The 25,268-nt window shown below is 37.0% G+C and overlaps 1 protein-coding gene across 1 annotated transcript in view; it reads right to left on the reverse strand.

Annotated features, from left to right (window-relative positions):
• Positions 1-25,268, reverse strand: part of PRKD3 (protein kinase D3) — a 143,724-nt gene that overhangs the window by 76,589 nt on the left and 41,867 nt on the right. Inside the window, exons 3-5 of the mRNA XM_074203929.1 lie at positions 18,074-18,212; positions 17,339-17,470; positions 4,932-5,089 (exon numbers count right to left, since the gene is read on the reverse strand). Coding sequence (XP_074060030.1) covers positions 4,932-5,089; positions 17,339-17,470; positions 18,074-18,212 — 429 coding nt within the window. The remainder of the gene's footprint in view (positions 1-4,931; positions 5,090-17,338; positions 17,471-18,073; positions 18,213-25,268) is intronic.

Here is a 25,268-nt window from a genome sequence, read left to right on the forward strand (position 1 = left end):
GAGTCTGAATGAGTTTAAATTTAAGGGGAAAATTCAGTAAGTTTTAGTTAAAACCTCCTTTGTTGCCCTAATATCAAAGGTTTTTTTCCCCCAGCTGGTTAGAACAGAGAATGCTCAAACTCAATCAAGACTTAAGTTGGTTCAATGTGTATCCCTATATACTACTAACTACTAAGCCATTATCTAAGTATTCATTACTGCCAGAAACCCTGGCATTTTCATTTCTCTTTTCATAATGCTTGCAAGGAAATGGATCTGGCAGCTGAGAAAGCCTCAACCATTTTGATACCACCATGATCCAACAATCTGAGAAAAATATGAGAAATAATTTTCAGTTCACAAGTAGAAAAAGTGATAACAAGGAAAGGAAGGAAAGATGGCCAAGGAAGTGGGAGAGTAGAGAGTAAGAATTAGGAAATGGAAAAGGAAGTAGGGACAAGATAACTATCAGGATACAAAGAATACATAGGAAGAGAGAATTTACTACAAAAGAACATTATGCCTGGCAAGACACTGACACTTCATAAATGTTGATTAATGGATTCATGTAAGAACAGAAAGCAAACTCAAGAGAATGAAGTGTGACTAGAAAAAGTTTCAGAGGAACAGCTGAGTTTAACAGAAAACTTCTGCCTTTCTTTGCTCCAGTTTGGGGTTCCCTCTTCCTTTCCTAGGATGTGTTTTGAGCACCTTAACATGGACTTTAAGAGAAGAGGCAAATGTTTTACCAAAAGGACTTTTGTTCATGTTAAGTCTTAAGTCTGATGAGCCCACTGCCAATTTCCCAGAACCCACATCTCTTAGCATCACCTTTTATTCAGGTTTATATCAAGTGACCACAAAGCAGGAAAGAAGGCTGAAAATAGATGCCTAAATTGACTCCAACTCTAAATTATTTAAAATAAAAGATACTCTTTAAAGAATGAAATGCCAGGTTTACTCATAAAGCTTATAATTTATTTCAATGACTATTTTAGGTGGTTTTCAAATCAAATCATCTTAGGAAATTGTATATTATTTTTAAGTATCAGACTCTTTAATTGAAATTATCAGAACTCTCTTCCAAAACCAAATACTTATATATTCTGAATCATATTCTGACTCAGTTTAAGTCTACATTATAGGTTAGCTACTCTTCAAACATTCACAAACATATAATCAACTTTCAATTATCTACAATAAAAAGAAAGAAACATGTAAAATATAAAAGAATAGATAATCCCTAACTCAGAAATACCAATCTGACTTCAGGGCGCAGGTAAAATACATTTAGCAAAGAAAGCACATATAACTACAATATCCAAAATAATCCAACTCGATCCTCTCCAGATTGGTTCATTAGGTTTTTAATCCAAGTGCACTCAAAAAAGTAAACCTAAATCAGGGTGTCATAGACTCCTCTGGCAGGTTGGAGAAGTCTGTGGACCTCTTGGGCAGAAAAATGTTTTGAAATAATTGAAAGAAATGCGCTCAATTTCAATGAGAGTTTAGTGAAGATAAATTTGCCATATTTTTTTTCCCCCTATCCAAAGTCATGGACTTCTCCCTAAACCCTTGACAAGAGAATAATAACTTGCTTAGGATGGAGTCTGATCTGTAAAAGTGGGAATAATACCTACAGTAGAGTTATTTGTTTGCTGTTATCCTTCCGGGACTGTTGAAAGACTGAAATGAGTATGCTAATAATTTTAAAGTACCTTGTAAGGGTTAGTTTATTATAATATAAGAATATATAAAAAAATCTCTTTCACAAAATGATCAAAATAGGTCATCAAGTCTTCAATGAAGACCCAATGAATGAGACTGAATTACCATATATGGCAAGTTTGTGAGAGTTCTGTTAAGTTTTTCCATTCTAATTCAATAAATATTTATTAAATATATACTACATGCAAGATACCACAATAGGTGCTGCAGACACAGACAAAATAAAAATTAGTCCTTGAAATCAAGGAGTTTATAATTTTCTGGAAGATGCAACATTTAAGCATGTAAGGATATATGTGATTATTGACAAGGTTGAGCACCTAGGAAGCTCAGAAAAGGCTGCTCAGAGTGGGTGGGCCATGAGCTGGGCCTTGAGGCAGAGATGAAGGAATGGATTCCAGCTATGAAAGATGAATCAGACAAAAGTATAGAGGCAAGAAATTGAGACTGAAGAATTAAGGAGGCCAATGTGACTGGCAAAGACATTTATACAAAGACAGGATGAGAAAGAAATCAGCATGGAAGTGTCAGCCAACACCCGGCTAGGAACGGCTTTCAATGACACCCAAGCTTCTACTTGATCCCAGAAGCAACAGGAAGTCATGGAAAGATTTTGAGTGGAATTGTGGCAGTCAGGCTTCTACTTTAGGAAGCTTACACCAGCAGTCTGTGGAAATTAGACCAGAGAAAGGGGGAAATGGACGATGAGAATCCAATTACAAGGCTATTATGACAGTCTAGGCAAGATCTAAACTAGAATGTGGGTTGTGTGAGTAGAGAGGAGAACCACTAGACATCATAGAGATATAATTTATAAGACTTTGCAGCTGCCTGATTTGGAGGAATGAAGGAAAATGAGTTGTGCTGACTACTGAAGGTATTAATTAGCAAAAAAGATGGTGGTGCCTAACAGAAAGGAGGAAGTTTGGAGGAGAGAGTTTAAGGTAAAAGGTAATGTTGGGGACATAATAAATTTGATTAACATATTACTCTGACTCCAACCTCAAAAGACAAAAAGAAGTTCAAAAGAAGAGTGAGTTTGGGGAAGAAGGATACTGAGTTCAGTTTCTAACTTGGTGACAGCAGTTTCAATTAAGGGGTGAAGTCAGAAGAGATTAAGAATTGAGTGGAAGAAGTGGAGGCAACAAATGTAACTAGCTTTTTCTAGAAATTTGACCATGAAAAGGAAGAGAAATACAGGACAATAATTTGTAAGTATGGTAAGGCAAAAGGGAGGCTTATCTCTTTTTGTTTTTAAAGTGGGGAGAAAATATGGGCATGTTTATAGGCAGAAAGGAAAGATCTACTAGACAGGGAAGATGGCAGATGGCAGGAGGTCAAGAGGATGTAAATCAAAGACTCAATTGATAGGAAGTGGAGCCAAGAACACATGTAGAAAGAAGGTTAAGCAAGCAAAATTCTCACCTCTTCATCAAAGAGTAGAGTAAAGGAAAAGGGAATATCCTTCATCCCACACTAGACACACAGAGGGATTTGCCCATTATTCTCAAAAAGACTTGTGAAAATAGTGCTGGAATTAAAGTCTAAATACCTGGCAAATCCTGCCACTCCTCCTTACTGTGGAAGTCAATGAATTTCTATGGGCCTCAGTTTCCAAGTGGGAAGCAGTGATTGCAAAGAGCCAGTGCAGCTTTGTCTAAAACAACTTATGCCAGAGAAGCCTCATTTCCTTTTTAAATAGAATGACTAAACCAGTAAATGAAGAGAATGCTGTGGACAGAGTGTACTGAAAACTTTTTCTGGGACAGCTACATATCTCATACTATTAGAGATCTACTGACTAGATTAGAGATTTTAAACCTAAGAGGTCTGTCAACTATTAAAAACTATTTCAAAATAATTGTTTCTTTTGTAAACCTATGTATTTTATTTTATGAATTTAAAAACATCATGAAAAGGAACATATATATGCTTCCTCAGATTGCCAAAGAAATTGATCATACAAAAAGACTTTAATAACCTTTGGTTAATGGAGTAAATATTAATTATTCAATATCATCATGATTGACATTTATGCTATTTAACTTTTTTCATCAATGACTTGGGTAAAGGTATAAATAGTCATAAATTTGTGAAACACCACTGACATCTTAAGAGAAAATTATAAGGGGAAAGGAATTAATGGACTATAAACTCAAGATGAGTCAGTACTATGAAATAGTAGCCAAAAAAAATGCTAATATAATCTTGAGTTACATAAAGATGGACAGAGCTTCTGGGAATAAAAAGGAAACAGACTCACTGTGCTCCATCCTAGTCAGTCCTTTTGGGAGTATTCTATTCAGTTCTGAGTACAATATAAGGAGGACATTGATAAACCAGAGAATGTTTAGAGGAGGGCACCAGGATGGTGAAGTAAGGATCAATGGAAGGAAGAGGAGAGAGAAGCACATGACAGTGGTCTTCAACTATCATTTGGAAGAGGTATTCGATTTATTCCATTTGGCTCGGATGACGTAATAAAGAGCAATAGGGAGTCGTAAAAAGGCCAGGATTGAGGGATCAGGAAAAGATACCTAAGGAGGACTGAAAAAAATGGAGTCATGAACTTCTTCTTAGAGGTGTTATTCAAGGAGAGATTGGATGACCCCCTGCTTGGGATATTATGATAAGCATTCCTTTGCTTGATGGGCTGGATTAGCTGGCCACTGTGGCTCCACACAGCTCTCAAGTTTGTGTGATCCCACAAGTGTAAGAGGAAGGCAATATACCATATGATGCTCTATCTCTAAATCCATGACCTGAATCCAGATCTCTGGATTATTCCTACCATCTTCCTAAAGCCTCACTCCTTCTAAACCTATCCTTAATGTCATTACATATGTGTGTATATGTGTGTGTGGGGGGGAGGTATGAGAGAAAGAAAGAGACAGTCAGATAGTCAGTCAGCAACCTTGGAGTCAGGAAATGGAAAGTTCGAATCCAGCCTCAGACACTTGTCACTTTTGGTTGTGTGACCTTGAGCAAGTCATTTCACATGGACTGCCTTGCATCCAGGGCTATCTCCAGTCATCCTGATTCATAGCTGGCTATTAGACCCAGATGATTCAGGAGGAAAAGTGAGGCTGGTGACTTAGCACAGCACCTCCTCATTCTAATTTAATTAATTCATGTACTTGTCATGGTATCATCTCCCTTGATGAAATGGTCTTCTTTGAGAATGAAGGACAAAATATCATTGAAACTCTAGATATAATACCTACCTCTTCATTGGAAGACACTGTACATTCTGTTTGTATAGGTCTTGGAATAGAGAGGCCAGGTCCTGGCAGAGACACATTGGACAAACGTCTCTTTCTTACTCCACTACAATTATTTGGAATCTTGAAGGCACATCGTTTATGGTAGTTTAATCCACAGCCTAAACATTTTATAAAAGATAAAGAAAAATAACTCAGTTATAAATTATTCCACTTTGTAAAAATAATACTTCTGTAAATTCACACAGGTACCACCTTAGTTCAAACTTTCATCTCCTCTCACTGGGTTATTTCAACAGCTTCCTAACTGGTCTTCCTGTTTCAAGTCTCTCCTCATTCATGTTCATCCTCTACACCTTAGCCAGATCTGAACATGTGATTCCCCTCTCAATCACTCCAGTGCTTTCCTTCCACCAGCTAGCTTTTACAAAGCCCACATAACAAAACCTTAGCCTTACTAGACATTTCTCTTCTCTGACACTAGAGATCCAGCTACACTGACCTCCCAGTTTTTTGCCTTTTTTTTGACCCCTCCTCATTGAAGATGTAGCTCAATCCCATTCTTCTATGTTAAGCTTTTCCCAGTACCCCCATTTCCAAATGTCACCTCTCTCCAAAACTGCTTTATACATATCTGGATTTGCTCACTTTATAGTTGTACTAAAAATAGTGAGTTGCTTTGTTGTTTCCTCCATAATAGAACACAAGTTTTTTGTGAACAGGGCTTGTTCTATTATCTATACTTGCACACCCCAGGGCCTAACAACATCTGGCACATAGTAGGGACTTCATACTTTTTTTAAAGTTTTTTTTACAAGGCAATGGGGTTAAGTAACTTGCCCAAGGTCACACAGCTAGGTAATTATTTTGTGTCTCAGATGGGATTTGAATTCAGGTCCTCCTGACTCCAGGGCTGGTGCTCTATCTACTTGTGCCACCTAGCTGCTCCAACTTCATACTTATTTATTTATTTATTATTTTTTTTAACTTCCTACTTTTTGACTGAATGTTTGCTTGTTTCCAGCAGTTCTAACTTTCCAAAGAAGTCAAATGATTGATTCAAGGATTAAAAAACAGAACATAGTGGGCTACAATAGATTAATGGAGAATTAGAACATTAGCTTATTTGATTACCCCCGGTAATGAGATAATATTTGAAGAGCTTTATAAACCTTAAAGCACTATATAAAAAGCCAATGTTGTTGTTATTCAACAAGCATTATTGACCATAGAATTGACCAGTAATTGAACTATTATATTGCCATCAGTTCCCTTGAAAAACAATAGTTTTTATATACCAGAATCCAAAGAAGGAAGAATCCAAATTTTTATACCCTAATCTCAAACAATACCCTGTGGATACCATATTTTATACCATATATAAGTAGTCAGAAAAGTTAGAAGAAATAAAACCAAATAAAAGCAAAGTTTGAGCTTATTTCCTTCCTGAATCCCCCTAAAGAATAATAGCAAGCACAAAAGAGGAGATGATCCCTAGAGTTGCCAAATGATTCAATTCCAGATCCTCAAAATTAGGAAACCTTATCTACCATGCTCATAGTATTATGTTTTTTCCTAGGATTTAGGGATCAATAGGTTGGCAGAAGTACCAATGTGAAGAATCTTAATTGATTTCAGATTTTCTATACCCTCTATTCATTTTAAATGATAAGCAATTTCCATTTTGTCATTTATATTTGAGACAAACTCTAAGGGACCTAATCTATGATTACAACAGATTATCAGCATAAAAGAGTTCCCAAGTCTTCTGAATTCTCTATACTCTATGCCCTCAGGAAAAGAAGACAAAAATCTCTGTATTTCTCTGCCTCATTTCCGTAAAAATTGGGTAGAAAAGAACTAAAATAATTTGAAATGGACAAACACAGAAAACTTCCCAATAAACAGAGGAGGAAAGCAGAGAAGGCCTTCCTTTGAATTATTTGACAGAATACTAGAAATTCTAGCTAAGTAATAAAACTAAAGAAAAACAGAGTATAAAAATTGGTAAAAATGAGATGAAACCATTTCTATTTGTCTATAAAATGATTATTTTCTTAGGATACCTGAATTAGCAAATACATTTACTGAAATGATAAATAACTTTAGTAAAGAAAGCATAATATAAACAATTCTCAAAAATCATCAGCAATATTCAGTACTGATAAATATAAATTAGGAAACATTTGATAAAGAAATTCCATTCACTAGAACAATAAAATGCACAAAGAATTTGATAATTAGTATAACAACATATGTAAGGGACTTCTTTAAACATAATTAAAAAGCACTCTAAATGAAAGAAAGACTTAAATAATTAGGAGAATCGTTTATTGTAGTTAGATGACCCAAATTTTCTCTTTTCTTATAAGCTCTCAACACACGTAAGATCTTAAAACAATAGCTTTGAATGCTCTAAAAGTCTGAGATCATTGGTTTCATTGCTTACTATTGTTAAAATGTTTATTTACATTTCTTGTTTTTTATTTGGAAATGTTTGTATATCAATTACCCTGCTCAGCTCTGGTTTCTTTTTAGAATAATTCAGATTCCTTCCTTTTTGATAAAACTCATCTTGTTATAAGTGATTAGGCTTGGTTTTGCAAGCTATGTTATTCCAGGCTAGGTGTTGAAGTGGATAGAGCACTGGCCTTGGAGTCAGAAGGACTAGAGTTCAAATCCAGTCTGAGACACTTGCCACTTACCAGCTGTGTGACCTTGGCAAGTCAATTAAACCCAACTGCCTCACATCCAGGGCTATCTCCAGTCATCCTGATTCATATCTGGCTAATGAATTCAGATAGCTCTGGAGGACAAAGTGAGGCTAGTGAAATTAGCACAGCACCTCCTCACTCTAATGCAATTCATGTGTTTGTCATTGGAATAACCTCCCTTGAGGTTATGGTCTTCTTAGAGAATAAAGGACAAAAAAACATTAGGCTTGAGGAACAGTCCATTAAAAGGAATGTAAGGAGGGAGAATATGGGGCTTGGGAAATATGAAGCAAGGTGATTACACTGGATTATGGAATGAATAAAGGGGATTATAGTGAAATACTTTTGGAATGCATTAAATGTCAAAGTAACATCACCTGTCTGATGTTTTGGTGTTCTTCAAAAATGAAGAACAAACATTATTCTATACTATAAGTCAATCCCCCTTTGCTTTCCAGAATATCATTTTCTAAAACCTCTTAATTTCCTATAGACAAGAAATAATCTTGAGAATTCAATTCTTTTTTTCCTTCTATTTCTTTCTGAAGAACTTTGTAAACTTTAAAGCACTTATAGCCAATGTTGTAGTTATTTAACAAGCATTTATTGACTATTATTTTTTTCTCTGTGTTTGATACAAAGTTCCGAAGTGTGAACACTGTAATTCCTGGGAAGATGAACTCAGACTTTCTCAGCATTCTGTATACTTTGTCCTCTATTTCTAATACTTTGGGGCAAATTTTTTTTTTTACTAATTACTGAAGTGTGAAATTCAGGCTTTTTGCTTCACTGTGGTTTTCTTTGGGGGAGAAGTGTGAAATCCTTAAATTATCTCTGTACATCCTATCTTCAGCTTCAGTTAGATTTTGATTCCTATTTTGTCAAATTTTATTTTTCCTTTATATTTCTGAGTTTCAAATCTGCCATTCTATTTTCCAGAGGCTCTATTGTTTAGAAGATAGCTATCTCATGTTCTAAATTATCCATTATCTTTTGGGGTTTGTTTCTTTGAGACCTTTGATTTCTACCTTATTTATATTTTTATTTTTCTAATTTCTAAAGACATGTCAGCAAGAATTTATGAAGGACCCACTATGTTCCAGATCCTGTATTAAACTCAGGTAAAACAAAAATTAAAAAATGGAATCTGCTTCTCAAGGAGTTCAGTCTAATGGGAAAACAGTATGCAAGCCATTATATACAAACAAGACAGATGCACATGCACATACACACAAAGGATACACTGGAATTCATTTCAGAAGGAATGAAAGAAGATAAAGAAGACTTGGGAAAGGTTTCTTGTAGAAGGTGGGATTTGAACTGAGACTTGACGGAAGCTGGAGAAATCAGGAGGTGAGATTGAGTCAGAGTGTGTGTGTGTCTGAGGTGTGAGGCAGAGTCAAGGAAAATGATCACAGTTAAGAGGAGGGTCATGTTCAAGAAACAATAAACAAATCAGTATCACTGAAGAATTAGATAGCAGAGTACATGGGAGAGAATAGGGTGTAAGATGACTAGAAAGACAGGAAAGGGTTCAAGGTTATAAAGAGCTTTAAAAAAACAGAGTTTATATTATATCCTAGAGGCATTGAGAGATCCCCTGGTATTTAATGGTTGGTTCTTAGCCTTTTCGATAAGCTTGGAATGCTCCACCACAGGTTGGGCATAAATGGTTCATGGGAACACCTGGGGTGGGTACTCTGAACTTACGTATGTCACATTTCCTTCAAGCTTTTTCAATTGTACCTTCCTCATAGAGCACAGTCCCTTCATCGGTAAGGGCATGCCATGCTGGGTGGTCCTGTGCTGGTGTTTCCCATGCTGTAAATCAGTTCTAAAGTTCTTCAATGGGACCTTTAGCATGTCTCAGTATTGCTTCTTCTGACCCCCCCTGTGAGTGTTTACCCTGTGTGAGTTCTCCATAAAATAGTATTTTGGACAAGCATATGTCTGGCATTCTAACAAGGTGTCCACCCCATCATAGTTGCACTCTCTGTAGTAATGTTGAATAGAGAGATGGGAAGGAGAGAGGTGGGGAGGACAGATTGTGACATGGCCTGACATGCACTTTAGGAAGATCAATTTGTCAACTGAGGAGGAGAATGGACTGGAGTTGGAAAAATATTGTGACTATTACAACAATCCAAGAATGAAGGGATGAAGACACAGCTGTATCAGTGTGATACAATGACAGAAGGTGTATATGAGAAATATTTTGAAGGCAGAAATGATGGGGTCAGCAGCTGATTTAAAGAGGTGACAGGGAGGAAGAATTAAAGGATGACACCCAGACTGTGAGTCTGTGTGACTAGAAGAAGGGTGATACCCTTGACATAATAGAGAAAAATTTTTGAAGGGAAAGATTACTGAGTTCCATTTTAAATATGTTAAGTTAAAGATGTCTATGGAATGTCCAGTTTGAGATATCTGATAGGGAGTTGAAGATGAGACTGTCATTCAAGAAAGAGATTAGGGCTGGACAAAAAAAACAGAGATTATTTGCATAGAGATAACTGAAATCATGAAAGCTAATGAAATCACAGAGTGAAACATCATAAAGGTAAAAGAGAAGGTCCAAGAAAGAAACTTAAAAGAAACCCACAGTTGATGGGCAAGACTGGAATGAAAATCCAGCAAAGCAGAGGATGCAATCAGATAGAAGAGAAACAGTAGAGAGTAATGTCATCAAAGTCTAGAGGGAAGAGAATATCAAAGCAAAGGGAATAAAAATAAACCAAAAAAATTTTAAACTTTCCAAGGCTGCAAAAAGGCCAAGAAGGATGAAGACTAAAAATGACTTTGAGATTTGTCAATGAAAATAAAATTCATAACTTGTGAGAGAGAAGTTTCATTTCAATGATGAGGATGGAAACCAGATTACAGGGAGTTAAGAAGAAAGTAAAAGGAAGGAAGTGGAGATACTGGAAGGAAGTGATGATACTGAGTGTATATGACCTTCTGAACCATCTACAATTGCTTGCTTTTGTTTCATTATTTCTGATGGTTACATGTTATTTATTGAATTGTTTTCTCTTTCATCAGATTTAAAAGCATCTATTCTTCACTACACAGTATTTATTCATTTTCTAAACTGCTTGTTTTTCTTTTTTCATGCATTTCAAATCTTGTTAAACTCAGTGTGGGCTGGATTTAGATATAAATTTCTGTCTTGGTCTGATTGCCATCTTTACCATTTCTTCTATTCCATTAGCACCACTGCTCCATCATTCACTTCTACCTCCTTTTATCTTATACAGATCACTATAGAAGAAAAATGAGGATTCTCTCTGGATTGCTACCCATGGGAACATTGAGAGAAAATGACCTCAGCTGGGTTTGTGTCCTGTCCCTCCCTTTTCATCTGGTAGCCCTGCTAACCAGTTTTATATTTAATGTTTCTCAACTGAAATTTGAAATTCCATGCTCATCCTCACCCAGTTATAGGTGTGGGATGGGAAAATTGGATCATTTCCAAAAAGCAACTTCGAGGAGAAAGGCTAGAAGCCACCACAGTCAAAGCTTGAAATAAAGTACCTAACAAAACGACTACACTGAGAATGGAGTAAAGTGAGTTTAGTTTGGAAGAGTAGGTCCTATCATGCAAGCTTCTGTTGTCTTTTTATCATGTAGGAATGTTCCCTTTCATTTCTACTTGTTAATTTTATTGTTCTTATTCAGTTCTTATTGTTTTGAGGTAGTGGTAATGGCAGGACATTGCAAAACCTTTCACACTGACATCTTGTTAAAAGTTCTTAAATAAATTTGATTTTTCACTCATCTTCCAGCATTTTCTTCACTATTCTGTTGACCAATAAACTATTAGAACAGTTTTGTGAAAGGAGCAACAATAAATGTAATTTTAAAAATCAAATTATAGGATTAAAATTGAATGCATATGCTAAAATTCTATACATCACTTTTTAAAACTCATCCATTCCAAAGAAGTTAATTTTATATGATTTACAAATAGCAAGTATGGGTACTTGATTGTTCAGAGAAATTATATTCTCTTTCATTCTTTTTTTTTTTTTAGGTTTTTGCAAGGCAAATGGGGTTAAATGGCTTGGCCAAGGCCACACAGCTAGGTAATTAAGTGTCTGAGACTGGATTTGAACCCAGGTACTCCTAACTCCAGGGCCGGTGCTTTATCCACTGTGCCACCTAGCCACCCCTTATTCTCTTTCATTCTACAAAACTTCCATTTATATTTGTAACTAAGTATCCTCTGAATGCCACACTCATCTCTTCTCCTTACTCATGCTTCCTTACACCTTTGATTTTTTTCTTTCATCTTTCCATATCATTCCCTCAATATTCTATTTTGGCCTCTCTGTCTTCCAGCAATAATGGAAGAAATTAAAGTCAGGAAGATTCAATTCAACATAAGGAAGAACATTTGAAATAACTAGATCTGAGCCATATGAAAAAATTGAACTCTATGACAGGATATATTCAAACCCAAGGGAGACAAATAACTCTTAAGGATTCTGTGGAAAGAATTCTATGCACAAGGTGTGTGAAAGATTAGTGCAAGTGTGAAAAAGGGTAAAAAAACCCATATGTACAAAAATATTCATAGCAGCTCTTTTTATGGTGGGTTGGAATAGGAAACTGAGGGGATGTCCCACTAGTTGATGAATGAGTGAACAAACTGTGGTATATGAATGTGATGGAACATTATTATTCTATAAGAAATCATGAAAGATAGGACTTCAGAAAAGTCTGGAAGGACTTACATGAATTGAGTGAAATGAATAGAACCAGAAGAACATTATATACACTAACAACACTGGTGGGGATCAACCAGGATGGACTTGTTCATTTCAGCAGTGCAATAATCACGACAATTCTGAGACTTATGATAGAAAATACTATCCATATTCAGAGAGGGAACTAATGAGTTTAAAGGCAGACCAAAGCTTACTATCTTCAATCTTAATTTATCTTTTTGTATTGTGTCATTTTTTCTCTCTCTAATTTTTTTCTTCCACTTGGATTGATTCTTCTTTTACCACAAAATTAATATGAATCTATGTTTAGCATAATTATACATGTAGAATCTATATTAGATTGCTTTCTGTCAGGGGAAGGGGGAAAATGTAGAACTCAAAACCTTGCAAAAAAGAAAAGACTTGAGGACTATTGTTGTAGGTTGTTTGAAAAACAAATAAAAATACGAAAATATGAAAAAAATTAGTGCAGGAGATATCTACATGATGGGCCTTCAGGGAGCTACTTTGAGAGAATTGTCATGTTCTGTCTAAGACTCTTCTTTAGACTAAACATTCAAATGCCTTTTAATAGCCTTCAGATTCTTATACACTATGTGTTCAACACTATTCACTATCTGAGTGGATGCTCTTTAGATGATTAAAAACCTAGATTTAGGGGCGGCTAGGTGTCATAGTGGATAAAGCACTGGCCCTGGAGTCAGGAGTACCTGGGTTCAAATCTGGTCTCAGACACTTAATAATTACCTAGCTGTGTGGCCTTGGGCAAGCCACTTAACCTCATTTGCCTTGCAAAAACCTAAAAATAAAAAAACAACAAAAAAAAAACCACCTAGATTTAAAGCTGTGGAAGAAACCTCAAAGGTCACTTAGTCCAAACCTCACATTTCACAGTTAGGAAAACTGAGGCCCAGAATCTCTCTCTCTCTCTCTCTCTCTCTCTCTCTCTCTCTCTCTCTCTCTCTCTCTCTCTCTCTCCTACACATACCACACACATCATTGAAGAGAATTTGAACTCAGGTTCTCTGACTTGAGAGCAAGCATCCTTTCTACTAAATCAAGCTGCTTATCAACAACCTTCTTAAACCTTTCACTATCCAGAATTAACTCCCCAAATACTGACTTCTTTAAGTAGCCTTTCCCACTGACCTTTGTTACTACTTCCTTTCCTCTAAGATAACTTTCAATCTTTATATATACACACACACACAAATAAACAGAATGCACATATACATACATATGTATGTGTATACATAGACATATACACATCCAAATCCACAAAAATATCTTCCAAGATATTTTTCAAGATATCCCTTTCTCTTCTCTGATCCTATTACTACTCTGGTACAAGACTCATTCATCAAACACTTAGATTACTACAATGCCCCTGCTCATTGGTCTCCGTGCCACATCTTTTCCAACTCCAGTCCATTCTTCAGTTGTCAAACTGATCATCCTAAAATGTGGGTCTGACCATGTCACAACCTTTTCCCCTTTATGATCCCATTCAGTAACTTTCAGTGGATCTCTCATATCTCTGTGTTCATTGAATTGTGAGGATATAAGGACCATCTCTTTGTTTCCCCAGCACTTAGTAAAGCTAAGTACATGCTTGAGTTGACTTTGTAGCTCTAATATCCTATTCTTTCAATATAAATGTGTATTATTGCTCCTTTTTCCCATCCTTACTTTTCTAAAAGACAGGTAGAATGCTGAAGCAGTCATTCCCCACATGGAGGGGCAGCTTCTAGAAGTGCACCATGTTGTGGTCACTGCCCTACTTCTTACTATAGAGCATCTGTAGGCACTCTGGAGATGATTCCAGTCTGCTAACTATGGGTTAAGAGACAGACTCTTCATTGGCTGCAGAGTTAGAAATAAGGATCCATTCCAAAGGCAATCAATCAGGCTGCCAGGGACTAGTTCTGTTCTCTCTTTCTTATCTAACTACAGTTCAGATGAGAGATTCTTTACTATTATCAGTCTTGTAAGTATCATTATATATGATATTTCAAGGTGTACAAAGTACTTTACAAATATCTTCTTTGACTATCATAGCATCTCTAGGAGGTAGGTGCTATTATTATCTTCATCTTACAGATGAGAAAACAACAACACCCAGAGATAAAGTGACTTGCCCAGGGTCACAAGTTCTTTCTGACTCCACTGTACCATTTAGTTGTCTTAGGTATAAAGGTATAAGGGTCAGACCTCATACATTTCGCCATCTGAGGACATAGCCTATGATTATAGGTCACTTTTGTTCTCTTCTCTTTTAGAGAAAGGATGTAAGAGATGGCTATGACCTTGAAAGCTTCAGAAGGTCAAGAGAGGGAGCCACCACTCCAGAAGCTTAGAAAGCTTACAATCCATTCTGGATTGACCACAAGTCACACAGCAAGGAGTAGAATCCTAAGCAACTCATGATCACCTGGTTCAGCAGCAACAGAGAAAATGAATCCACCATCAGCCTTGGTAAATTTGGACATGAATTTGATGGAACTAATATGCTACATAGGAACTGAGTTAAATCTGAGCCCACTCTCCCCAAGGCTCAGATGGATTAGAGGAAGAGTGTGTCCAGGTATTGACAAAGGAGGGAGAGGAGCCTCAAGGTAAGAGTACTAAGAGAGAACTCCATCACTACCCCTCATAGTTAACCCCTAGAACCACAGAAGTGGGAATGAGGGGAAGGGCTATCACCAGCCTTGTTCTAGAAGTTTTTTTACTCTTCAAGGCTTTAAAAACCATTAACTTACTTCAGTTTCTCCTGAGTCAGCTCACTGATTGATACCCTTAAATGCAAATTTCTTTGAACTTGGCCTCAAGGAAGATAGTTCCAAATATTATTCCAATTTATACATCTTAAATTTCCATAAGCATGGATTTCAAAAATAATGGGTCTCTTTCTGCTGCCACACAAATATGGAAAGAAGTTTAATTGACCAAGATCACAAAATTACCTAAAGCTCAAAAAGGACCCAAATGGTTTCAGATTTCAGATCCATCCATTCTTTTTATTTTGCAGTACATAAACTGAAAACTTAATGGCTATTAACAAATAAGGAATAAATGCACAATAAATAAAAAGCAATATCACCATATCATAATGTTTTCCCTAATTATGTCCACAAAGCAAAACTCATAATGGAAATGAGACTAACAAATGAATTTCCTACAAAATATATGGTGATATAATACAGATTTCAAATTCTATCTTTTTTTATTCATAACTTAAGAAATAAAACAACTATTTCCATAGCAATGTAGATTAAAAAAAAGAGGATTGCACATGAAACTAAAAATCTATTATGGAAAAGTTATTTTTCCTTTTAAATACATATTAAAGTTAACATGTAACTTTCTCTTTTTTCCTCTCCCCCTCCCTACCTGTCCTAGAAATGTTACTGTTAGATACAAATCTATACATAAGTAAAACCAAGATTCTAACTTTCTCTTGTATTCAGGTCTGCTGAATGTTAATATCTCCAGCTATAATTTTTTGTTTAGGTTTTTGCAAGGCAAATGGGGAAGTAACATAAGTAACATTTAACTAAGTTTCATGAGCACCAGAAAGGCAAAAGATTTGTTTCGCAAGAGAAGTCTTTTTAGAAAATGTAACCTATATCAAAGTTCCCCAAAATTCTGGGCTCATGTGAGACCAGGTATGATCTTGAGGCCAATCCCAAGAATGGTTATTTCTCTAATTGGCCCATTAACTCCCTCTTGGAAATACTCCAAGATAATCTTCTAATAATCTTAAAACAAGCGCTTATGTCTGGGCTTCTCCAAACATAGGTTAAAAAGGGACCTTAAAATGTATTAAGTACTGAAGGTACAATATGAGTTTGAAGTATAGGGCAGCCCTTACTTATTTTATCCTATAGAAAAGATTATCTACTAAAAAGGGATTCACAGAAGCCCCAAAAGAAATATATAAACACAGGGTTTCCCACTTGCCTTAGTATTAAGAATGGGATATGCCATATGTAGAGGATTCAAGCTGTCTCTCAGTTCCCCCCAGTAGGAATTGCTGATAGGTTAACAAGTTACAAGACCAATGAAATCTCCTTCCCCCACAAGGTCCAAGGGGGTCCTTCCAGACTCCCAAGGTCATCTAGTGGTTTTGACCTTTTTGCCACCCAAAGGTCATTATCTTCTGGGGGATCAGGTTGCTGGAGGTCCTTTTCCATCAGATTTGCACCATCTGTATGATTCATTACTGCTGCTCTACAATAAGGATGCTGTACTAGAAATATGAGAAACATCTCTCTTCAAGGAGAACATTATATGAAAAAAATATTCTCTCTATATATGGAAGTCCCCCATGAGATGATTGCTAATGGGGAGTCTTTCCTGTGGGCTCAGCGGGTCCTCATGGATCAGCTTCTGCTATGAGTCTCTGAAGGAATTCTTTCCATGTCCTGAATGTGCTGCCTTCTATTAAGAGAGGAAGAGCTACTTACTCTCCAATCTCAGGACCTCTTCTCTCAGGTAGGAATATATAAGCTCATGTTTACCTGAGTCAGGCATTTCTGACCCAAGTTGCCATCAAACTGATCCTAGGGTTGAGGAGAAGAACTACCTTCTCTTCCTATCCTTGGGCACCAGTAGAAAAGGAAGAGAAAAACAAAGGATGTCCTGAAGAGAGCAAGCGAGATTAAGACTTAAACACTCTGCTTACATAGAATGCAAGGAAGTTCAATTGAATCTGTCAGCTAAACATGGAGAGCCAAACCCAGCCACTGAAATTAAATAAGTACTAAACCACTGAACCCATGGACATTCTGACATTTCAGAAGACGATAACCCTCAGATTGCTCCAAATCAAGCTCATGCCCTGAAAGGTCAACAGACTGATCTCCTAATTCACCTTAATTTTTTCAGTGACTCCCCTGAATATATAAACCCCCCCCACTCTTTACAAATATACCATTTGTCAAATAAGAATATTCTAGAATCCTACCTTCACACTTTAATCCTTGGCGCACCAATCCCCAAAGCATCTCACCACAATAGTCACAAAAAGTAGGTGCTTTGTAAGAATGCACATAGAGTGCATGTGGACGGATCTGGAAATCTTCTACTGTAGCCAAAGCTTTTAAAAGAAAGGTATTATTGTAATCAATCCTATTAATTAACATGAGACAATTTATATAATGGAACATATATGAAAGATGGTACTGAGTCAATTATTTATAAGCATTTTATCAGACCATGAAAAAGAAAGACTTCCTTATATTTATACTAAAACACTGCAAAAACTTAAAATGATAACAGTATAATTTTCTACCTAAACTTTTATATATTTTTCTTCCTCCTTTTTCCCTGAACAACAAACAATTCTGTGCTATGGGACAAAGGGGGGGGGGCAGAGTATCTGTGCAACTGGGTTGGCCTCTGTGGCTCAGGAGACAAGAGACCATTTCAGACTAAGGGCCAAACTTTTCAGCTTGTCCACTTGTATTGGAGGTTTACGGTGACTTCCTTTTCTGTGATCAGATCCCCCCTAGGATTCTTCCATCTCCATACGGTAGGGAATTCTTAGACATACCCTGCCTGGAAGTATATGCAATCCACCATAGGAACAAAACAAAGTGTTACTCATGTATGTCCAATACCTAGCACAAAAGATGTGCATCCTGAACTAAGCCTTACTGAGGATGAAAGCGAAACAAGATAACAAACCTTTTTAACTTACCTGATAAAACAACTTCTACCAGATCTCCTTCATGTATCTCTTCTGCTGAGGTAATCAGCTGCAAAATATTTTCTGAATTCAGGTCATGACGAAAGAGAAGAATTTTGTCATACATGCCAAAGAAACCACATTCTGGGAACTGAAAGAAAAATAATTCTGTATCACTATATCTTCAGCTTTCATGAATAGTTAGGAAAAAATGGCAAATTTTATAATGCAGCAACATTACTTTCTATTTACCATTACTTTTATCAAATCTTCAAACGTCAACTATGAATTCCACTGCACTGACTTTAAAAATTACAAGAGACTTCTGGCCAAGATGGTGGAGAGAAGCCAGGAACTTTGTTAAGTTCTCCTGGGTTTTCCACAGAAATGACATGAATCAAGCCTCTTAACAGACATTGGAGTGACAGAATTCACAAAAAGAACAGAGTGGAACATTTACCAACAGGTCAGTCACCAGGGAGTGGGGTGTGTCCAGGGCAGAGAGTACAGCCCCAGCATATGGCTTTTGCAGTTTGGGCTGTCAGTGGGAAGGCTGAGAGCACTCCAGCACAGGTGCCCAGGACCCCCATTCAGCCAGTACAATGGTCTGAATAGCCCAACCCAAATGATGAGACCCTGGAGTTCCCAGCTGGGAGGGCCTAGCCCAGTGACTGGGTTACTGGTGTAGATAGACCAGAGTTAGCCCCAGGCATTTCCACCATTCCCAGGGAGCCAGGGAGTGGGCAGATAATATCTTATCACAGACTGTCCAGAGAGAGAGTCTCTGGAGTTCCTGACAGGTCTGTTCACTGAGCAACCTCTGGATTTCCTAACATCAAGGATCCAGACCAGTAAGCAAGGCTCTGGCCAGTAAGTAAGCCTCTGGGTTGTCAACACCAAAAGTCTGCAATCAAGTCTCTTCCCCAACACAAGAACCTTGGGATAAGTAACAAATTCCAAAATGAATAAGAAAGGTCAAAGAAAAGCAGAATCTATTGAAAGTTACCTTGGAGATAAGAATAGGCAAAATACTAGCTCAGAAAAGGAGGGCAGAAGGAATGCTCTATGCATACAGAGAAGATGAATTGGTCTCCAGCCCAAAAAGATTTCTTAGAAGAGCTCAGGAAGGATTTTTAAAATCAAATAGAAAAATTGGTAAAAAAAAAAATGCAAGCTAAAATTAACATCTTGCAACAAAAAATAGCAGAAGAAAACAAATCCTTTAAAAATACAATTGGGCAAAAAATATTCTTCAAAAATATTAGAGGGCGGAGCTACTAGATGGCGCAGAGGATAGAGCACTGGGCCTGCAGTCAGGAGTACCTGAGTTCAAATACAGCCTCAGACACTTAACAATTGCCTAGCTGTGTGACTTCTCAAGTCACTTAACCCCACTGCCTTGCAAAAACCCAACATATATAGACATATATATATGGGCAAATGAAAAAAAATAACTCCTTTAAAAATAGACCAAATAGAAAAGGAGGCAAAAGCTAACTGAAAAAATACCTCCTTGAAAATTAGGCTGGGATTAGTGGAACCCATGACTCCATGAGACACCAAGAATCTATTAAACAAAATAAAAAAAAAATAGAAGAAAAAGTAAAATACCCCATTGGTAAAACAATTGACCTGGAAAATATACCCAGGAGAGATAATGTAAGAATTATTGAACTGTCTGAAAACCATGATGAAGAAAGGAGCCCAAATAACTTAAGGAAATTGTCGAGGAGAACTGTCCTGATATCCTGGAACCAGAAGGCAAAATAGTCATTGAAAGAATCCACCAATAACCATCTGAAAAGGATCCCAAAATGAAAACACCAAAGAATATTGTAGCCAGAATTATCAGATCAAGGAGAAAATCCCACAAGCAGCCAGAAAGAAGCAATTCAAATACCAGGGAGTCACAGTCAGGATTACATAAACCTGGCTGCATCAACATAAATATGCTGATATAATATTCTGAAGGGCAAGGGAGCTTGGATTACAACCAAAAATCAACTATTCAGGATTACAACCAATAATCAACTACCCAGAAAAATTTAATATATTCTTTCAGGAAAAACAATGAACATTTAACAAAATAGATCACTTCCAAACTTTCTCAATACAAAGATCAGAACTAAACAGGAAATTTGATCTTCAAATAGGAGGCTCAAGAGATTCATGAAAAAAGATACACAGGGAAAAGAAAAAGACTGCTATTTAATAAGATTAAATTGGTTACATCCTTACCTGGGAGAAGAGAAATTAAGACATTAAAAAAAAAGAAGGTGGGGATTGAAATGAGATGGGAGAAAGGGGGAGGAAGAATGGGGTAAATTATATCACATGAAGAGGCAAAAAGGGTCTATTGCAGCAGAGGGGTATAAACTCTTGAATCTTACTTTCATCATATTTGACTCAAAGAGGGAATTAACACATACATTCAGTCGGGTTTAGATATTGGTCTTATACTTCAAGTGTTAGGAGGGAAAACTGATAGGAGGAAGGGAAGGAAGAAGGAGTAAAGTGAAATAGGAAAGAAAAGGAAGGGTGGCTGATAGGGAGATAGAGTGAGGGAGGTGGTACTCATAAGGAAAACACCAGTGAAAAGAATTAGGATCAAAGGAGAGGAAAAAAGTACAAATGGAGGGGAGCTATCATGGAGGGTAATAAAGGGAAAATAATTATAACTATAAAACTGAATGGAGATTAAAGTAATAATTTGAAGCTATTTTGCCCAACTATATGTCAGTAAATTTGACAATCTCAGTGAAATGGATGAATATTTACAAAAATATAAACTGCCCAGATTAAAAGAGAAAATTAAATACTTATATAACTCCATCTCAGAAAAAGGAACTGGATAAGTTTCTTTGAAGAACCTAAGAAAAAAATCTCCAGAGCCAGATAGATTAATAAATGAATTCTACCAAACATCAAAGAACAATTAGTTCCAATTCTATAGAAACTATTTGAAAAAAATAGATTAAGGAGTTCTGCCAAATTCCTTTTATGAAACCAATATAGTGCTGATACCTTAGCCAGGAAGAGTCAAAACAGAGAAACAGGGGGTGGCTAGGTGGCGCAGTGGATAGAGCACTGGTCTTGGAGTCAGGAGTACCTGAGTTGAAATCCAGCCTCAGACACTTAATAATTACCTAGCTGTGTTGCCTTGGGCAAACCACTTAACCCCATTGCCTTGCAAAAGAGAGAGAGAGAGAGAGAGAGAGAGAGAGAGAGAGAGAGAGAGAGAGAGAGAGAGAGAGAAAGAGAGAGAGAGAACAAAATTATGGCCCAATTTCCCTAATGAAAACAGATGCAAAAATTTTAAATAAAATTTTAACGAAGTGATTACAGCAAGTTATCACAAGGAAATGAAACTATGATGAAGTATAATTTATACTAGGAATGTAGGATAAGTTCAATACTAGAAGAGCTATCAACATAATTGACAATATCAATAACAAATTAATAGAAATCATGATTATTTCAAATGATGCTGGAAAAGCACCCATTGCTGTTAAAATCCCTAGAGAGCACAGATGATAAACAATTATCTATCTAAAACTATTAACAAGCATTATATATAATGGGGATAAGTTAGAAGCATTCCTAAAACGATCAGGGGTGAAAACAAAGCTACCTATCATCATCACTATTATTCATTACTGTATTAGAAATGTTAGCTTTAACAATAAAGAAATTGAAGGAATTAGAATAGGTAACAAAGAAACAAAACTCACATTTTGCAGATGATATGATTAAAACCCTAGAAAATCATCTAAAAAAAACTTGAAACATTTAGCAACTTTAGCAAACTAAAACTAAACCCACATAAATCATCAGGATTTCTATATATTACTAACAAGACACAGCAGCAAGAGATAGAAAACAACTATAAAACACTTTTCACAAAAATAAAATCAGATCAAAATAACAGGGTAAATGTCAACTGTTCATGGCTAGGATGAGCTAATATAATAAAAATGACAATTCTATCTAAATTAAATTGCTTATTCAGTGCCATATCAAACAAACTTCCAAAAGTACTCTACTGAGCTAGAAAAAATAGCAACTAAATTCATATGGAGTAACAAAAAGTCAAGAATGTCACAGGAATTAATGAAAAAAAATGCAAAGGAAGATGGCTTGGCCATACCAGATCTAAAATTATATTCTAAAGCATCAGTCATCAGAATTGCTTAGTACTGCCTAAGAAATAATGGAATGTATTAGGTGCAAAACAAACAGTCATATTTGACTATAGTAATTAACTGTTTGATAAACCCAAACATTCCAGCTTCTGGGATAAGAACTCACTCTTCAATAAAAGCTGCTGAGAAAACTGGAAGACAGTATGGCAGAACCTAGACATAGCCCAACATCTCATACCCTATATCTAGATAAAGTCAAAAGAGGTGCAGGATTTAGACCTAAAAGGTATTATAAGTCAATTAGGAGAACAAGAAATAGTTTACCTATAAGATCTAGGGAAAGGGGAATAGTATATGAACCAAAAAAGATATAGAGAACATTATAAAATATAAAAATGGATAATTTTTATTACATTAAATTGAAAAGATTCTGCACAAAATAAAACCAACATAACCAAGATTAAAAGGAAGGCAGTAAGTTGGGAAACAAGTTTTACATGTAGTGCTTCTGACAAAGGGCTCATTTCTAAACTGTATAGAGAACTGAGTCAAATTTATAAGACCATAAGTCATTCTTCAATTGATAAATAGTCAAAGGATATGAAAACGCAATTCTCAGATGAAGAAACTAAGGCTATCTATAGTCATATGAAAAATGCTTTAAATCATAATTATAATAATAATAATAGAGAAATATAAATTAAAACAACTCTGAGGTACTACCTCATACCTATCAGATTGGCCTATATGATTAAAAAGGAAACTGATCCATGATGGAGGGAATGTGGGAAAGCTGGGATACTACATTGTTGGTGGAAATGTGAGCTGATCCAATCTTTCTGGAGAGTCATTTGGAATTACATCCAAAGGGCAATAAAATTGTGCATAGTCTTTGATTCAGTAATACCATTCCTAGGTTTGATTCCCACAGAGAACACAAAAAAGGGTAAAAAAAAACCCCACATGTACAAAAATATTTATTGCAGTTCTTTTCATATGGGCAAAGAATTGGAAATTGAGGGCATGCCCATCAACTGGATAATGGCTGAACAAATTTTGGTACATGAATGTGATAGAACACTATTCTGTCATATATTTTTTTTCCTCTAATTTTTTTTCCATTTTGTTTTGATCCTTCTTTCACTATGTTTCACAAGGATGTGTTCAAGGGAGACTAGTACCTCTGGTGTGAGGGCTTCCAAGTCCTTTTCAGGGCTATTTTCCACCTTTGATGTCTACCTGAGCCACCTAACTCTTACCTGTGGCTCCAAGAAACTATAGCATGCACAAGCAACCATATACAGGTAAAACATTTGGGCAAGTGGGCTAAACCAGATTGAGAATAACTGAGACAGTCTCAAACTCATCAATGAGTTGGGGGGGGGGGGGGGTTCTACCCCAAATATGTGAAGTTTTCCATTGGTGGAATGAGTGGCTGAAAACACTTTGTTCCAAGCCAGCTGAAGCAGGTGCTGTTAGGTTGCTTAGAGCTTGGTTAGACATAGAAGTCGACAAGATCATCTACCACATCTAGTTATCACCAGTTGTCTTGACTCTGTCTTGCCACTGAATCTTAATGACTTTGGGAAGAGAGAGTGAGGCCAACAAACAACTTCATGCAACTCTGCCTCACTTAAATTCAATTTATGTACAAATCAAAAGACATCACCTATACCACTTTACCATTCTTATCTCAAAGTCCTGGGGCCAGAAGGAAGTGAAAAAACATCAGGTGTGGATACAATGGGAGTTGTAATCACAACCCTGCCCCCAGAAGGCCCAAGCCATAGGGTCATTTCTCCATTGAAAGCAGTAATGGGAGGAGGGGGCAGCTGGGTGGCACAGTAGATAGAGCACCAGCCCTGGAGTCACGAGGACCTGAGTTCAAATGTGACCGCAGACACTTAATAACTGCCTAGCTGTGTGACCTTGGGCAAGTCACTCTTAACCCCATTGCCTTGTATTTAAAAAAAAAGAAAGAAAGAAAGCAGAAGTGGGATTCCACAGTCAGTCCCCTAAGAGACTGAATCAGCCCTTTAAAGGATCACACAGTTCAAGATGGCTGTGTGAAGGCAGGATTTCCCAGAGGCTCTCTTCCAAGAAACTCCAAAGACCTTAAAATTATCATTCTAATTAAATTTTGGAAAGACAAAATCCACAGAAAGACCCAGTGAGGAAATTCTCCAGTCCAAGGTAATTTGGAAGATCATGGGAAGGCTCTGTTTCATTGGGGTTGGAAGGGGCAGCAGCACAGCAAGGATCACATTACACTGAGCAAATGAGCTCCAGCCTTCCAGGAACAGTCCACAGGATGCCTAGGCTCCTGCCATCAGAAGCAGTTTCCAGACCTCATAACTCAGGGATCACCAAGCACAACTTGGAAGATCAGCAGGAAAACTTTGCTAGAATGAGCATGCAGCCCAGCTCAGTACAACCTTGGCCCTCCCAGTCCTGGAAAACAGAAGCAGACCCACAGAGCCACCCAGTAGGGAGCAACCCAGTGGCTGCTTCCAGAGCACTCAGCCCACGGAAGTTAAGGGGGTGGGGAGACTGTTGAGGTCTCTCTGCTATTCCTGGGATAAGACTCTAATGCTTTGTTCACATTCAGACCCTAGTTGCAGTCTGAGGTCCTCCACTGCCATAGAGCAGGCCTTCCTCACAGCTCAAAGGGAGTGTTTGTGATCATCCACAGACCAGAGCACAGTCAGAAGAGCAGTCAGATCCTCTCATAAGACATTTGAAGGAACTGAGGTCCTTGTGGGGATGTCCCAATAACAGTCAAAAGCTTGGGAAGCACCTCAAAACCAGGGAACAGGCTGGGGAAATGAGTAAACAGAAAAAAAGAACCTGACCATAGATAATTGCTTTGGTCTCATGGAAGATCAAAACACACATACAGAAATTGAAGTCAAAGCTTCTGTATCCAAAGCCTCCAAGAAAAACAGGAATTGGTCTCAAGCTATGGAAGAGCTCAAAAAAGATTTTGAAAATCAAGGAAGGAAAGTAGAGAAAAAATTGGGAAGAAAAATGAGAGCGATGAGGGAAAATTATGATAACCAAGTCAG

This window comes from Macrotis lagotis, chromosome 1, assembly GCF_037893015.1.
Source record: "Macrotis lagotis isolate mMagLag1 chromosome 1, bilby.v1.9.chrom.fasta, whole genome shotgun sequence".
Lineage (NCBI taxonomy): Eukaryota > Metazoa > Chordata > Mammalia > Peramelemorphia > Peramelidae > Macrotis > Macrotis lagotis.